This window comes from Tachysurus vachellii, chromosome 5, assembly GCF_030014155.1.
Source record: "Tachysurus vachellii isolate PV-2020 chromosome 5, HZAU_Pvac_v1, whole genome shotgun sequence".
Classification (NCBI taxonomy): Eukaryota; Metazoa; Chordata; class Actinopteri; order Siluriformes; family Bagridae; genus Tachysurus; species Tachysurus vachellii.
Window position 1 is genome coordinate 24,549,632 of NC_083464.1, and position 18,194 is coordinate 24,567,825.

Here is an 18,194-nt window from a genome sequence, read left to right on the forward strand (position 1 = left end):
CAAAGCAATAAACAACTACTGATCATGTAATTAAAGGACGAGTTTTTTTTTTTTTAAATCTGTGTTACTACTAACGAGGTTCTTACTGCTGTTTAAGACACTTAACATAGATTTAAGGTGTTAAAATCTACAAAATTCTACAGCTGTATAGAAATGCTGTGCCTAAAACCTGAACAGTTCACATGGTTCACAAAAAGTCACAAAAACACCCAAAGGAAACTATTATCATCTGTGATCTTTAAAAGTAGAAACGAACCTATCGAGAATCGGTTTACGACAGCGTCTTGGGTTGGTGAAAGGTGCTGGACGTGTGAAAAGGTACTGAAACTACAAGTGACACGTTTTACATTTTATTATTGTTTTTCAAATGATAATTCATTCTATTCTGATCGTATTAATGACTATGATAGGGCGTAAGATCCATTACAAGAATTAATACTAAGATGAAGTAGCTGTAGACTAACAATAGTGAGCGTATTACATCATCCACACAAATGAAGAGTGAACAAGGATTATTAAAAGTTCATGCCAGAATTTTTCAGAGCTTGTGACTGGCAAGTGTTGACACTCAAGTTCCTCTTTGTTTTTTTTTTTGTTTTTTTGTTGTATGTTTTTTTTTTCTCCTTTTTGAAACCACTACTTAAAGCATCCTTTAACTTGCACACATACACACAATATACTAGATAGTCAGATATACATTTTCCCAACCTAATTGAAAACATGTTTTTCCCCCTTTTTTTTTTTTTTTTTTTAAACTTTCAGGGCAAAATATCACATGCATATTGCGCGACATATCGAAGATGTTCGTTATACTGTCCGTTAACCGCGAGTGTAAATTTCGTAGTGTAAGAGTAGATAGAAATATCTACAAATGACAACCACTGTATTAAATAAAAGCTTTCAAAATGTCTAGACATAGATTGGAACCAGGAAGAGCGGGATATCTGAAGAACCATGAAATTTAAAAAAAAAAAGAAAAGAAAAAAAAAAGGTAAAAGAAAGAAAAAAGGCATTTTCTCAGTATTTCACTTTGTCCTTGACTGTATTTGTTTCCGTGAACTTGAGCAGGCCTAGTAGGAAATTCCTTTCCATCTGCAAATCTTTCATTGAATCGGTCCTTGCGTTTGCTTTTAATCCCTACTTTAGGTAGGCCTCTCGTACCTGGAGAGTTCATGTAAGATCACTGAGAATTCCTGCTGCACCGTTACTGTTTATAGAGTCTGTGTTCACTCTTTTCTTCCCATAGGCCTCTCCTGCCTCATGAACTGAGGTGTTCCACCTGTATGGCCGAGGCCTCCACTGTGATGCACAGGTCTTTGTGAGAGGACAGATCAGACACGCTGACCGTTTTGTACGAAACATCTGGTGCTGTCACTGGTTTGTACTGCTGCAGGTCAAACACACATGGCACTCCCTCTGGCTGCTGGTAAGCGTTCCTCTCGGCGCGACTTGCTGCGGCTCCTTCTGCACCTCCTCCTGCACTCCCTCCTCCCCCTGCTCCTCCGTGCGCAGGACTGTGGCTCTGCTGACCCGCCGTCGGTGGGGTGGGTACCAGATCCGGGGAGTGTTTCCGCATGTGCTTTATCAGGTAAGTTTCCTGTGAGCGAATGGAAAGGCAGACTGATTATTAGCTGGCAGAAATCAAATGCCGATCAAGGTGTTTATAGGGATTCTATCGAGGTCACGGTTAGTGCCGTACCGAAGTGTATGTGCGATTGCATAGGCCGCAGGAGTACAGCTTCGCATGTTTCACTGTATGGGTTGAGAGATGGACCTCAAGGCTTGCTGAGTCAGTGTAGCCACGGTTACAGTGGTGGCACTTGAATGGCTTGTCTTTGTTATGTTGGCGACGGTGAGACTGTGAACAAACAGATATACATCATTAAAAAAAAAAAAAAAAGGTTGAAACCCAAATGTCCATCTGTGGCAATGTTAAGTGTTCAAAGTAATTCTTTACAATGTTATGGTTCCTTTAACAGAAAATATATAAGACTTTTTATTTTTTCTTAAATACACTGAATCAGACAAATAACTAAGTGATCTCATGAACCAACACTATCGACTAATGAATGTTAGAGTTCAAATTGTTGCTTATTTATGTGAACTTGTTTAATTAAACCATGACTAAAGACATTAGTCAACACGGGGGCATCAGTCAAATAATAAGTACACCCTCCTTTTAAAGTCATTTGTAGCAGACAATCTAGGACATTCCATGCTGTAGGATTTTGTGTGCACTTTTTAAAGTGTCATTAACCTGGCAGTTAAACAAGGGGAACTAAACTCATTCTACTTGTTAAAGCAGAAAATGTACCAAAATCATATAAAAATATTCCAAAGAAACTGAATAACCTCTTTGACTGTTATTAAGTAATTGGGTAAGTAACTGCAGAAAAGCCGGTGATGGCCATGTGCATGGGGAAGTTTAGAAAGCTTGAAACTTCTGCTCGTGGAGAACACTGGTAGAGTGGAGTAACGCTACATTCACACATACGCCGGCGTCCAGAGACACTTTCAGTGAGAGCTGCTGACATCAAGGGACATAAGCGACACTAACTGCTGGTGACAAGATGTCTGGACGTTTAAGAAATGTGAGAAAGTTGTACCTGATGCAAATATGGGACAGTGGAGCGCACATGATCCGTGGCAAAAAGTGCACACTGCTTCTCCTTTATCTTGTATGATATAATGGCGACACTTACACTGCTGAGTTTTAGATACAAACCCTCCAGAATGCATCATTTTAGCGATTAGTGCACAAAAAAAACCCCAAAAGATTTTGAATGCTACTTGTGCCACCCATAGATCACCATATTTACAGACTGGTGACTTGCAGCAACAATCACTGTGTGTGTGAATGTGGCATAACTTTTCAGTTTCAGGAATAAAAATAAATGTAACCCAAAAAAAAAAAAAATGTAAGTGTCAAAAAGTAACAAGTAAACATTGGCTTATTTCTCTGTTCTCCATCTCCTTTGTCCTTTCCTTCATATCTTTAAGGTAGGAATAGCAATAGTAGTCGGTCGTTTTTAATTTAATCAGTGTAATCAGTTCAGTTACTCTGCACTGCCTCACAATCTCTCACTCACTCACTCATTTTCTACCGCTTATCCGAACTACCTCGGGTCACGGGGAGCCTGTGCCTATCTCAGGTGTCATTGGGCATCAAGGCAGGATACACCCTGGACGGAGTGCCAACCCATCACAGGGCGCACACACTCTCATTCACTCACGCAATCACACACTACGGACAATTTTTCCAGAGATGCCAGTCAACCTACCATGCATGTATGTCTTTGGACCGGGGGAGGAAACCGGAGTACCCGGAGAAAACCTCTAAGGCACGGGGAGAACATGCAAACTCCACACACACAAGGCGGAGACAGGAATCGAACCCCCAACCCTGGAGGTGTGAGGCGAACATGCTAACCACTAAGCCACCGTGCCCCCTTGCCTCACAATCTGAATAGTAATAATAATAATAATAATAATAATAAATACGTTTCTACCTGAATGTAGTGCTGAAACTGAAATAGGCTTAATTAGGAAAATGTCACGAAGCTACACAAAATAACTCATAATATTGAAAGGGCTAACAGTTGCGTAAGAATTCACATCCGTTATTCTGTCTTTCGGAAAGAGATTTGTTTACAGTGTCTAATGAACAATTACCTAATTAGAACATTTTATGAGCAGTTAAATTATGGCCCTGGGTGTTAAGTGCTGTTTTTCTCCATAGTGTTATAACAAAGAGGGTCAGGTTGGTACCTTTACCGGGTTCAATACCTCTGACTGACTGTTAGGAGATCTTTATGAAAGGAGTTTCAGGTGTCTGTACTTTTTTAAACAAACAAGGTGCTTTGTAAAGTCCCACTGTTTGGAAGTGAAGAGTTTCTGCTTCACAGTTTTTATGTGACATGACATGCATTTTTTTATTTAAGAGAGAGGAAGAAAATAGTGAGGGAATGACTGCTGTTGCTGTATAAAAAAGTGTGATGTGTCATTCGTTAAATTTGAAAATGTATAAATCGCTGTGATAAAAGCAGATTAACACACTTTATAACATAACAGCAAGGTATCAGTATCACATGCTGTAAGCGTTCTGACCAATCGAAGCTCTTCCTGACGAGTGCGTTCTGTGGTTGTTTTGGTCAATCATAGCATTCATGCGTTCCAAACAAATATATTTATTAACATTGCATTATTAACAATGCATTATTCATGTTGGTGAAGTGATAAGCAAACATACTACGCTACGATACTAATATAATAATGTAATCAGATTCGTATTTAAGGCAATGGATTGTCCATACCTGAAGATTCGATAGCTGAGTGAAGGCCTTCTCACAGCCTGGATGAGTGCACTTATATGGCCGGTCTCCTGTGTGGATTCTGTGCGAATGAGAGAGAAAAACACGTTTCCTTTAGAGAACTAAACGACAAGCCTGAGGAGATGATCATTGTGAAGAGAGGTAATAGGTTTTGGGGAGATAAAGGATGGAGAAGGCTACCTGTGATGCTGCTGTAGGTGGCTGAGTTGCCTGAAGGTCTTCTGGCAATAAGAGCATGTGTAGGGTTTCACTCCGGTGTGGATTCGCACGTGCTGGGCCAAATAGCTGGTGTTGGCGAACGACTTGGAGCAGTGCGGACACTTGTGGGGTTTGGATTCGGTATGGTTTCTGCATGGAAAAGAAGGCAAAGGAAAAAGGGTGCGTGAGCGAGAACAACAGCAGAGGCGCTACATCAGAGAGAGAGAGGGCTGTGTATGAAGATCTGTAAATGCAGTGTGCTTTGCTCCTAGCTTTAATGTCATGCAGGACCTGAGTCATCTCATTTTATTCTTTCTGTTGCTCGCACTCCTCCACAGCTGATTCGATTCTAATCCAACTTGCCTAGACCAAATATATCCCCGTCACAAATATTTTATTTAGCAGCATTTAAATCAGCTCACCAATTACCACCAAGCTGTATAAATATATTCAAAAGTATACAGAATATTTAACATGTGCCATTGACTAATATAAATAAACTCTTTCCATATTGGGGTCAGAATTTTATTTACATTTGATTATTTACAAGTAATAACTTGATCTCTGATTGTTCTTGTAAAGCCTGGCGGTTGGTTGGGTGACAGAAGCAAATGTTTGCTCTAAAGTGACAGCAAGGCCAGTTCCATCGAGTCCCATCATTTAATATGAAATATGAAGAAAAAAAAAAAACAAACCAACAAAAAACCTGCAGACTTGAATCGTGATGTACGGACTTCGGAGCTCCTGCACTTAATGTGTTTGTGTGAGTCTGCAGTGGTTGAGAGTCAGAGCGAAAAAATCTGCAGGTGATAAAACGTAGCTGAGAAAAAGGACAGGCTTGAATAGTAATGGAAGGTGTGACAGGAAAGAAACGAGGGGTTTCAGAAATAAGAAGAGCGCATAAGAGGTGAAAGCAAGAAATGTTCAAACAAACACAGACACATAAACCGGATCTTATTCACTCATTCAGAAGCGCGTCCAGAGTTCTCAGTGTCTCACGATGACTCGACTACGGTATGTTCGAAACAGCTGCTTATGTCGTTGCCTCTTCGCAGGAATGTGATTACGCCTTTGTCCCTTGCTGTACGAGCACATACCTAACTCGAGCTTCTCCCAAGCCGTACAGACAACATAACACGAGAGGATTTTGACGTTAAACGGCATTTTGCTGCATATTATACTGCTACTTGAGAATAGAAAAGAAAAGTCCAAGGATAGTATCTTAATTCCCTGGCAGCGCTACAGGACATGTCACGTCCTGCCTTTCACATAGCTCTTCTATGCCGAACAAGGAACTAGTGCTTAATCACGACACGTTCCATAACTTACACAGCAAATGAGCCAAACCACTGGTGGCACTTGGGAAACGGGGTCAACGTCACATTGTTATTAGAACAACAACTCGGAAAGTTCTACGTACGCTAGCAGATTGCGGAAACGTTTGCGAAAGAAAAAAGAAACCAAAAAAAAACAACACAATAACAATAGGAACCATGAATCTGTGTTCCAGTGAAGAAACGGAAGAAAAGGTTAATGCTGATCGACCTGTTTTATGCGACGACACACTTAAATAAAATGAATAAAAAGTATGAAATATGACTTTAAACCTTCGCTGTCCTTTTTTTTTTTTTTTTTAGTAACACCTGTACCCCTGCTCGTTGGTGCATTTATTCAGTCAGCAGTACAATGCATAAAATCATGCAGATACAGATCAGGAGCTTCAGTTGATGTGTTCTGTTACAAGGCAGAGCAGTCGCTCACTTAACGGTTTTTATTTTTGTTTAAAAGGTCTGTGCTTTGTAAATCCTAGATGATCGGCGGTTTCTGAAACAGCGTCTAACGCAGACGGCCGTCCCTCGGAAAACATCGCTGAAGTCTGATGTTGTTGTTGGTCAGTAATATTTGATGTGAAACATTAACTGAAGCTCGGCGCGTGCATCGCGTCTCCTCTCAGGTGTTCTATGTCTCTGCCAAGATCTCTGGGCTGTGTCCAGACTCTAAAGTATTTGATTTTGGATGCTTAAGTTCCAAAGGTAAAACTTGTAATGGCCTGACATGTTTACTGTTTTTTTTCAGACTGTTAGGAGTGTATTTAAAAACTCCTACACTAAATTACATAACGGTTCATAGCCATATAAAGTCCACTGGAAACAACAACTTGATATTTTGTGGAAACATGCGAACAGTGTGAAACCTGAACCCGTAACCCATTGCAAACCCTGTTGATTTCAAATGAATTAGCCAACATTAATCTTTAAATCTCTCATACAAACACACACTCACTCTTTCTCTGTCACACAAACACACATACACAACACACTGTACACATCCTGGCGCTCAGTGCGTCCTCCAGTACCGTGTGTGCTGCTGTAAGTGACTGAGCTGCCTGAATGCCTTCTGGCAGTAGGAGCAGATGTAGGGCTTAGCGCCGCTGTGGATGCGGATGTGCTGCGCCAGGTAGCTGGAGTTAGCGAAGGATTTGGAGCAGTGCGGGCACTGGTGCGCCTTCACCTCCGTGTGCGACTTGGAATGCAGCTGCATGTCTGACTTATTGCAGAACGTCAGGCCGCACATCCGGCACCTACAGACACACACACGCACACACACACATTCCGGGGAAGGAAATAGGAGGATGGGGAGAGTAGAAAGATGAGCCGAAGAGGAAACACAGGAGCGAGAAGATGTGAAGACAGAGAGAAGGTTGGGGGAAACATGAGATGGGGGTCATGGGTAAGTCAAGGTGAAAGAATGAAAGGAGGAGGATGAGGAGGAGGAGAACAGGTGAGGGAAAATGTGAAAAGAGTGGAATGGAATGAGATGGGGTACAAAAGAGAGGGGACAGAAAGAGAGAGGAGGAGAGTGGGGTGGGGGAGAGAACGGGGGGGGGGATGAGATCAGTGAAGAAAAACAACAGAGGGAAACTGTAGACTGTGTCGACAAATCAGAAAGATGAGAAGGAAAGGCAAGACGTACAAGCGCAGACAAGATGAAGGAGTAAGAAGTGACCAAGCGAGTGGAGGAGAGTAATTGTGCGGTCATGTTGCTGTGTGTGTGTGTGTGTGTGTGTGTGTTTGGAACTGGCAAAGCCATGCTGGCGCATGCAGCCAACGACACACACTTAGTGAACTCTACTTATACTACGCAAAGCCAACACACATATGGATTGAGACACATTCAACACAGCCTAAGAAGCACAAGCGTGTGCTCGTGTGTGTGAGTGTGTGCGTGCGTGCGTGTGTGTGTGTGTTGGGGGCCATGCATTGCTGCAGAGCAAGTGGAAAATGCACTAAGTATCACTATTCCAATCCTGCCTTGTCTAGAAGATTTCAGAAACACACACACACACACACAGCAGGCATGCTAACGTCTGAGACGTTGTACCTGTACGTCTTTGCGCCCTCCTTTCCAGCAGGCCCTTCGTCAGCAGAGAGGTCGTAGGGGTCAGCGGGATGATGCTGAGGACAGGAGAGGAAAGGACGTTTGTACGATTACAAACAAAACAAAAAAAAAAAAACACCCTGTCTCTTAAAACAATTGAGATTTCTGTTCCTTTATAAAGTGACTAACACTAGGTGTAGCTGCCGTTAGAGGCAACTCTCATTATATACATATATATTCAGTTCATAATTTATGCACTTTACAGTTTTAAGGGAAATAAATGGTTAAAATGTTCAAAGAATAATTAGAATAAAACAGCAATATATTTTGTTGATGTTAATTTATTTATGTTCTTAGTTAAAACCATAGAAGGGTGAGAAGGAACATATAATTTTGTTGCACTGGGGAATTATTTAATTGTTGCTATCGCTTACGGGGGGGCGCACGAGGTAGAAGAGAAGCACGAGGTACGCGCTAATGTCTGTACGAGTTGCACTTGAAAGAAGTACTAAGAAGTCCATATTGATGTTCTTTGGTTAAAGAAGAAGAAGCTGTTAACCCTCAAGTTTATTCCTCGAGTTTGAGAGGCCAATGAGGTACGTGTTTGTTGTTAATTGCTTTGTGTATAATCAGCCAATTTAAGTGTATTTTCTCACTTGTTGAATGTGCACTTTATTTAAGTTATGTATGTCCTTCTGACGGCATTTCGGCATTATTGGAGCATAAAGGCTACAAGACATGTTGAAGACTTGTCCAAAATAAATGTCTGTTAAAAACCAAGAACGACCTGAGCCTTTTATTGAACTCGAGGGGAGTAACAGTAGGTTTTCTTCAGTTATGAGTTGCTAACATGTTGGTTGGTGTCACATGCTGGCCCTCACGTCACAGAATCAAACTTAACTCAGCGTTTCTCACCTGTCCTGCCCAATACTGATGTAGACTGTACTTGTATAGACCGTCGATGTAGACGTACGGTACTCCTGGTGTTTCAAAGCTTTCAATATGTCTGTAATCTACACCATTTGACAGTTAGCCTTGTTTTCTAGTTATTTTCTAGCTTGCTTTGAGTTAAATAATAATACAATATTTCACATTCTGATTATTCCTAATATCAGTAAAAAACTAGTGTTTATCCAACCAAATAATCTCTAGAGCCCAGTTTTGGGACTTGCTAACCCACATTGTAGGAGTAAACTTTTTATTTGCAGTATTATTTTGGCTCCGTGTTTTCCTGTCAGTCTACACTATTTATTTCCTTAGCAACCGCTACTTGGTCAAGGGTTTAAAAAAAATAAAATAAAATAAATGAATGGAGGAAAAGTTCCTCCGCCAGTTCGATATCCCCAAGTCATTCTTAGTGGAGGGGGTGTGTGAGACGGGTGGGCCCTGGGACGGACCGCTTGTGAGAAAAGCCGTACAGACGATGGATGGAACCTGTACAAGGCCACAGTTGTGTGTGCATTCTGAGGTTATTACCAACTCTGGGGTTCAGTGCAGGAATAAGTCACTTCCTCAGACAGCGAGAACTGACCTTGCACACTGTCTGGGCTTCTCCATCAATAAGACATAAGAAGTAAAAGATTGTGGTTAAACTCTGCTGTTCTCAACACTAGGCTTCTCTAAGGTCTAACGCCAACGTACAGAATCAGACCGCAGATAAAGAGCGTTCATGTGGACTCGAAATGGGGAAGCAGAGAAACCTTCTTAATCTGGGCCTCAAAGATTGCATAAACCATATAGCCAACTTTATTTATTTATTTATTTATTTTTACATTCTGTATTTATTGGACATGAAATTAAAGCTGTTCGGTGTAAGGCTTAGAAATGAAACACTTCTCTGGTTGAAATATAGTATTGCACACTACATGAGGAAGAATATTTTGAAATGTGAGCTGTGCTGGTGCCGCATGCGTTAATCTCTCATGCGCGGTCAACACGCAATCGGCGACTGCAACCTGCGCCCAAATCGTTTAAGCTCTCTAATAAGTATGTCTAAGTTCTAACGGCACCGATGGAGCAGAGAAAAAACTTGTGTAGTATGAAAGTATCTCAGTATTTTCTGTAAAGATCTATGAAAACCACACGCTGGGTGAGCGGACGCGTTCGATGACTCACTCGTGCCTGATATAACCAGGTTTGGTTAGATAAGTTTTATACGTAGATGATGAAATCTTTTGTATGATGAGTCAATAAATAACAAATCAGGACAAGTTGCCGAGTCATTCCTTTCATTTAGATTTACTTCCTGCTTCGTAACCTCAAACTTCATCTGTACCGACTGGACTCATGGCTTCCTCTAGCAGCGGCAAGTCTGTTTCTTGATGTTTGAAATCAAGTGCGTCTTTTGCTAATGACAACAATCCCCAAAGAGGACAAATCAACTGACTGTCATCTATAAATCTATAACTTCCCACTACATTAGAGGGGGAAAAAAAAAATGTCTTTCCTGTTTAGCAAGACCAACAGCTGAAACCAAACAGTATGATCTTACACACTGAACATTTAATCTTGCTGTTGTATAAAGCTACGTTAACGGTAATAGACTCATGGCACAAATCAAGTCTTTAGTCTTATGATTCTTCAAGTTTAGCCTGCTTATAAGGATGCCCAGAACACTGCTTACTTCCAAACTACCCTAGACGTTTACAGACATAAACAAGAAGCAGACTCCTAAAGAGAAAGTCAGAAGGGAGTTGAAGAGATAGAGAGAGAGATACTTAACCACTAGTACAGATGTATGACGTATAAGCTCCACTAAAGTATACTAACTAGCATCTTCACCGGTCACCGGCTAATTTGCTGAAATGGTGCAACAAAACATTGCTAACTGCGGAGAATACGAGGACAAGCTGATAGAAAATAAGTCATTCACACTGACGACATTATTTAAAAGTAGGGTCTCCGATGTTTGAAAGCCAATGTTGACATTTGAAATCACCAAAACAAACACGCCCCAACCGGGTGTCAACCCTGTTTTGATAGCTCCGCCCACACATACATATGCAACCCAGGCACCTATTAAGGTGGAGCAACTGGCCGAGGGGATATTTATATCAATTAATGAACTCAATGAGTAATACTATGGTAATACAAATGTGTTTTTGTAGTACTGTGTGTTGTACCGTGAAAGGTTTAGCTCCGTTTCACGCGGAAGACAATGTCTGATTACTTGCCTGTAAACAAATGTCTTCTCGATTAGCTCATGCTGTGTGATTCATTTTTCACTGTATTTTGATAAAAGCTGGAAAGCGGTGTTTCATTACATACATGTGATGTCGTTTGCCATCGACTGAATAAATGGCTTATACTTCCGCATAGTAAAATAACCAGAGGTGGGAGTAAGTCACACGTGTGCAAGTCACAAGTAAGCCTCAAGTCATGAATGTCAAGTCAATGTCAAGTCGAGTCTTTTTTTAGTATTTGTCAAGCAAGTCTCAAATATGCGACTTGAGTCTGACTCGAGTCAAGTTGAGACCCCATCTCTGAAGTCCGAGTCAAATCTCAAGTCATGTCAAGCAAGTCTCAAATTTGCGACTTAAGTCTGACTCGAGTCAAGTCATATGACTCGAGTCCCCTATCTCTGAAAATAACCAATTAGCGTTCATGTGAGACGATACGACCCTTGTACAACACAGACGCTAGACTACATACAGCTAAGTGTGTAGTACGTCATTTGGGAAGCGGCTAAAGTGCGGTGTCCTTATGACGTACACGCAGTTGATCGAGTCCATCTGAGCTGATCAAATGTCTTAACTGGTTTATTCTGCTTTGAAAGTCCAAGAGTACGTTAGATTGAAACTGTGAAAATGTTATGGAATGTCCCTTTAAGAATGAACTGACAAGTCGTATTACATTTTATCTACACCGTAAGGGACGCTTGAACAAACAGCTGCATTTTTAGTCGTGTCAGAGAGACAAGAAATGCTTCGATGTACAGTACACCTGCTGGACGATATGCTGGGTTAGACGGGCAACGTTGTAAAATTTCTTATTACCGCTTCCGGTTATATTTCTTTATTACGGGCTCGGCTCGAAGCCTCGGTAATGAGAACAGGTCGAAACAATTCGCTGCACATCTTTTTATAATACGTAAACCATTTCCCTATAATGTTAGGCACTAGAGACCCGACTGAATGGCTTTAATAAAGAGAAGAAAAGGTCACATAGAAGTCTACGCCACACATTTATTCAAAATGTCTGTGTAAACTGTGTCTATACTGAAGTGGAATCAGGCGATTAGTGAAACGCTGTCTGTATTATTTACATAAAACGACATTTCCGTTCCCGTGTACGGCCGTTTCGTGCCATCCGAACATGAAAGATGAAGAAATTAAAATGATAATATAAAAGCTTTGTTTGTGCTCACAGTTCTGTACCTCGGTGCTGATGACTTCTCTAATCTGACTGGTCAGAAGATGCTCGTTAATTTCCCATAACAGCATCGATCTAACCTTAGTGCGGCTCCAAATCCCAGGTTTATAAGAGACATGTATTAAGGTTTCTATAGTAACAATTCAGTAACCATGATTTATATAGTGGTTTATACACATGATCTAAATCTATTAATGAATGAATTAATAATGTGCCGCTTGTTCATTAGAATTATAGTTTATGGTGTGGTTCACACCATTTAATGTCTTGTTAGCGCTGCATTTGCATTTACTGGCTTAGGAGAATCTTTAATCCAAAGCGACTGAGGGTTAAAGATCAAGGGCACAATTTGCAAAATTTTAGCTTAGCTGCGAAATCACAATTGAAATCGCAACCAAAACCTTAATCGGCGAGTAAAACCAGATATATGATGCTATAACAAGTGATAACACGAAATGATTGTTTCGCAGTTCAATGTAACTATAAAAGGACAAAAAAAGTCCACGTCAGTCTTTAATGAGAAAAAAAAAAAAATCATCACTACATCCTGCTGTTGATGAGAACGGCACACAGGTTGGTTTTATTCCTACAATTAATCCAGAAGGAGGTTCTACATTAAACTCTTACGGTTAAGAAAGACGTACCTGTCCAGCCAGGTGACCGAGCATCAGCGCATCACTTCCTGTCGGGGAGCCCACCAATGGGAGCGTGGATTTCTTCTTCCTCCCTCGCTTCGACGGTAATGGGATGACGACCGGGGAGCAGGACATGCCGTCCTCTTTCTTATCTGAAAGTAGTATAGAAAGGTATTCGTTTGAATTCTTTTATAAGCTGAACAATATTGCTGCAGGAGAATGAGATGATGTGTTACCTGCGTGTACTGTTATCATAGTAGTTGTTGGATGCCCGGGGATAAGAGATGGAGCGGAAGATACCGGAGACACCAGAGTGACTAATCCCGCTATACAAAGTGAGAAAAGTACAGAGGATACAGAGAGTTTAAAATAAATAAATATGCAGCTGAACAGAGATAGTGACTATGTTTAGATCACCAGTCCGTCCTAAGTGTAGGTGAACAACCTTTATTTATGTGCATGATTTAGTGATAATGGTCCAGTGTCCAGTCAGCATGTTCAGCTTTTTAAACACATTGCTTGCTTTGTTAATGAGCCCTAAATCATTCCCATGTCTGTGAAACTACCTTTTTTTTTTTAAACCGTGTTCAATTTCTAGTGAATATAAGACAGTGAACTTTACGGAGGTTAGCTTGCGTCCTTCATTTACCTACAATTATCTGAAACAGATCAAAATATAGGACGTGGACTGTTTTTCTTCCAGAGCAGTTTGATCGGAACACAAACACACAAAGGGTTACACGCTTCTTATTCTTCTACTTAATGGATTGAACTTTACCAACCTGGTTCAATCAGACGAGGTGTCGGAAGTGCGTTTAGACTCGTCTGCTCTATTCGGACATGGGTGTAAATGTGAAGGCTGTTTGTTCTCATTGGGCTACTGGTCAGAGTATTACGCTGGATGTAAACTTCCCATTGTGTCGATTTAATTGCTAAGTTTTTATTGATTGGTTTCTACACTCTACTATTTCGAACACTTCTCTCATTTCTTTGGTTTGAGCCACAGTATACCAGTTTTCCAAGCCAGAAATGAGCTGCGTGCATAATGCCTTCTAGTTTCCAGAGAAGGCGTAGGCAGGCTTGTGGAAAAGATGATGGCCTGTAAACATTTTCTTTGTCGTTGCCATTTTCCTAACAGGCATCAGAGTGCTCTGAACCTGAACAGCTGCATGTCTGAGTTACAGGCATCAATAAAAACTCTGCAGCGTCTACTTCCTGTCTCAATGAGTCATGGGGTTTATAAAATTTGACCATGTAAATAGCTCGTCTAGGAACAATAATGATACGACTGTTAATCGTAAAAGTAAATAAAATGCTAGCTATTAGACAGATCCTCAGATGGAGTGACAGTTAGATTATAGCTGGTGTGTAGTGTTATGGGATTGTATTGCTGGGCATGAGCACATATTTGGCCAAATTAAGCTGCCTGTCTTCGAAACGAGACTCTTTTTGACACGAATGCGATTAAGATTGCTTTCTTCTTAAGCTGGTGATACGCTTCGAATGACAAAAGGACTTAATGAATCTACTATGGTTCAGCATGCAGTCATGAATATATTCAAGAAGAACTTGTACTTTGCTGTGGGTTCAATATGGTTTTAGTAGGTGGATCCGCCTACAAATTAACTAAGGACGATAACTACAGTCATGAAAGAGGACGATGCTGTAGTTTTGGCTTATTTTTGGGGGAAAAAAAAGAAAAAAAAGAAAAAAGCCTGATGAAACAGAGGAGGATGGAGTACACTTGTCCTATAAATGGTGACAACACTATGCATGCTGCTAGCAGTTCCACACCTGAGATCACAGACATGCAACATAAAATATTTCCTGGTACTGGTGAAATCGACCATGTTACATTTGGGCCGATACATGAATAATTAGCTATATTGGAAATCTACTATTATGTGTGTGTTCACAAACAAAACGAAAATTAATGAAACAGGGATTTGACAGAATACACGACAGTGTTGTGATGACGTGACACAATTCGTCTAGAAATTACATCTCATTTGCCTGATTTTGTGTTGATTTCTGTGATCAGGAGAGACTGAACACTGTTGTACGTGTTATGTAACGTGACATATTGTAACGCATTACCGATCGTCAGCACATACTTACTGGACACTGAGTCATTTCACAACCACAACAATGTCTACTGTACCAGCGGTCATGATCCCGGTGGACGGCACGGGCACCACGGTGATGCTGTGTGAAGAATGGGGTGGATGTGCCTGTTCCTGCTTCAGGGCACGCCCCCCAGACGCTGCATCCATGGCCACGCCCCCTGCAACTGCCACCACTGCTGTGGTGGGGTAGTGGGAGGAGCCATGTGGGTAGGCGGGGTTTTTGTCCTGTTGGCCCAGCTGCTCCTTCACCTTGTTTAAAAACACAACATTCTCAATCTGACACACACACCCACACACATGAGGCATTATGAGGAAAATGATGTGGACACATGGTTTAAGATGCGTGTGTGTGTGTGTGTGTGTGTGTGTGTGTAGGGAAGCTACGTGTATTCTCACCTGTCCTTGCACTGGAGACCAGAAGTAGGAGTTAAAATGGGAATCCTCCATCATTCCTAAGTAGGAGAAAAATTGATGAGTAGGAAAAAGTGTGAGAACAGCACAAGGGCTTCATCACTTCATCTGGGGAAATAGGAAATAATCTAAAAGGCTAACATGACTGGTGAGAACTGACAGCTCCATCAAACGGAAACAGGATACATGCTATTAAAGTGTTATCTTTGTAGGACTGGATCACTAAAGCACCTGAAAATCAATTATTTTTTTTTATCAATTATTAATCACTTAATATTATTATTATCATCATCACAAATGATGTGTTAAGTGAAACTAAAGTAATATGAAAAACTGACAACATTCTGCACTACAGTAAAAAATAAATAAATAAATGTATTAAATATGAAAAACTGACAACATTCTGCACTACAGTAAAATAAATAAATAAATAAATGTATTAAATATGAAAAACTGAACATTCTGCACTACAGTAAAAAAAAATAGTAATAAAAAATTATTAAATAATATGAAAACTGACATTATGCACTACAGTAAAAAATAAATAAATTATTAAATAATATAAAAAAGACCACATTCTGCACTACAGTAAAAAAAATAAAAAACAATTATTAAATAATATAAACTGACAACATTCTGCACTAGAGTAAAAAAAATTATAATAATGAAAAATGTATTAAAATGTAAAACATGAGATTTTATTGTTAATATAAATGTATAAAAGTATCAGTAAGAACAGCAGTCCTGGGGTAAAGGGAAGGCCTCATGTGCTATAACATGTCCATAAAGCAGTGTATGGTGTGTGTTAGCAGTGTGTTAGCTAGCGCGCGCACACACACACACAGATCTCAGAACGGTTAATAAATCATATCAGATTCACCGGAGGTCTTTCTGTGGGGCTGTTTGTAACACAGGACACTTTAGTCGGCGGGATCTAAAACACGCACTAAAAGCCAAGACACAACAAACCATCTGATTATATTATTGATGCAAAAAACAGGAAGTGGTGGGTTGTTTTTTTTTGTTGTTGTTGTTGTGGGTTATTTGTAAAAATAAAATAAATAAAAATTAAATACCCGGTGCAAAGCAAATTAAAATGATATAATGTTTATTTTACACCAAAATAAAAACAGCAGCCTCGTCGTCTGACTGATGCAAAATTCTGATCAGCCCAGTAACATTGTGTTCTGTAACGTTAACAACTCACATTCACCCGCTGCTGCTGTCGGGCCGTGCAAATAAACTGGAGGAGGAAAAAAAAAAAAAAAAACACAGCGCACACGAGGATTGGAGAAAAAAAAATAACAAGTGAGAAGGGGAAAAAAAAAAAAAAAAAAAAAAAAACCGTCGACGCCGAAACCGAGGCTTTACGCAGGACTTCCGGCACACGGCAGGCGAAGGAGGCCGAAATGAAGAGCAAAAAAAAAAAAAAACAAGGTTCAAACGAATAAACATCAAGCCTCATTTACCCAGTCGTGTAGACTTTGGTTCTGCTTCCCCGGGGATTTCTTCCGCTCGGGATAGTTTGTGAAGTCGCTCCGAAAAACACTCAACTGAAGAAATTCAACGAGTTTTCGTTCCTTCGGTTTTTTTTTTTTTCTATTTTTTTTTCCTTTTCTTACGGAGTTGCCCGAACTGTCTACGCTCCACTTCCTCAAGATGAGGTCAAAATGCGCGAACGTCTTCCGTACGGCATGATGTCATTTCCCGTTTAGTGAGGTCAAAATATCAGGGTGCGTCCACGATCGAAAGTCGAATTCTACGTACTACGTATTTGCGACCGGGAGGATCGTTAAATATTTATTTAATGTTTAGGACCGTGTTTGATATTTAGTGCTATTTAGGCCTGAAAGGTGGAAAATAAATAAATTATTTAAAATATATATATATTTAATTGTATGTGTAATATATATGTGTCATATATGTATTTAATTATTTAAAAAAAATAATATGAATAAAAAATAATATATATTTAATAATTATTAAAAATAATAATAAATAAAGGGGGAATTATTAATATATATATATATATATATATATATATATATATATATATATATATATATATATATAATATATAATTATTAAAAACAATATTTAATATAAATATTTTGTATGGCTTAATGTTGTTGATGATTATAATAATTATGTGATTATAAAATAATTAATTAATAATAATAATAATTACAAAGAGGCCAACTGTGAAGGACTTGGAGAGAGCAACAAATGCTGACGAGAGAAGCTGTCCACAGGACATCCCAAGCTTAGGCTCTCCACAAGTGAGCGATGATCAGTATGAAATCTTGTATCCTGCTCAGAGGTTTTTTTTTTTAAGGCATGTTAGAGACAAAACAATCATGTTGCAAAGTGAACAAAACATATCGTAATATAGTTCAGTTTTGCACAAAACTATACATGTATACATAACACTGCACATCACCATGCCCACCATCAGCCCAGCTCACACTGAGACATGGTGGTGGTAGCATTCTTGTCTTTTTGGTTGCATCTCTGACTAATATTTTCCTTATCTGATTATTGAAGATAAAATTTTATCAGAAAGATATAAAGATATTCTGCTTTTTAGATGTTTTTTTATTTATTTATTTTTTTAATGAAATAAATTTGTAAACTATTCCTCCTCTCCCCCACTTTAGTGGGTTCTTGGCTGTTTTCATGACATAATATATCAGTAAATGCAGTTTCAGTCCCAGTTTGTGACAATATAAAATTTTCCAGTTAAA

The 18,194-nt window shown here is 39.7% G+C and overlaps 1 protein-coding gene across 4 annotated transcripts; it reads right to left on the bottom strand.

The window, feature by feature from the left end:
• Positions 1-337: 337 nt before the first annotated feature.
• znf384b (zinc finger protein 384 b) lies at positions 338-17,122 on the bottom strand. 4 transcript variants are annotated; one of them, XM_060870721.1, is made up of 11 exons: positions 16,920-17,122; positions 15,436-15,491; positions 15,075-15,288; positions 13,150-13,239; positions 12,923-13,065; positions 7,911-7,984; positions 6,886-7,110; positions 4,512-4,679; positions 4,314-4,392; positions 1,700-1,858; positions 338-1,597 (listed from the first exon to the last, which is right to left on the bottom strand). In XM_060870721.1, the coding sequence occupies exons 2-11, from the start codon at positions 15,487-15,489 to the stop codon at positions 1,259-1,261; spliced, it is 1,545 nt and encodes a 514-aa protein (XP_060726704.1). In that variant the 5' UTR covers positions 15,490-15,491; positions 16,920-17,122; the 3' UTR covers positions 338-1,258. The 4 variants fall into 4 exon arrangements, with proteins under 4 accessions (XP_060726704.1, XP_060726703.1, XP_060726705.1 ...); XM_060870720.1 differs by having other exon boundaries at positions 15,075-15,315; XM_060870722.1 differs by lacking the exon at positions 16,920-17,122 and adding an exon at positions 16,658-16,720.
• Positions 17,123-18,194: the final 1,072 nt, after the last annotated feature.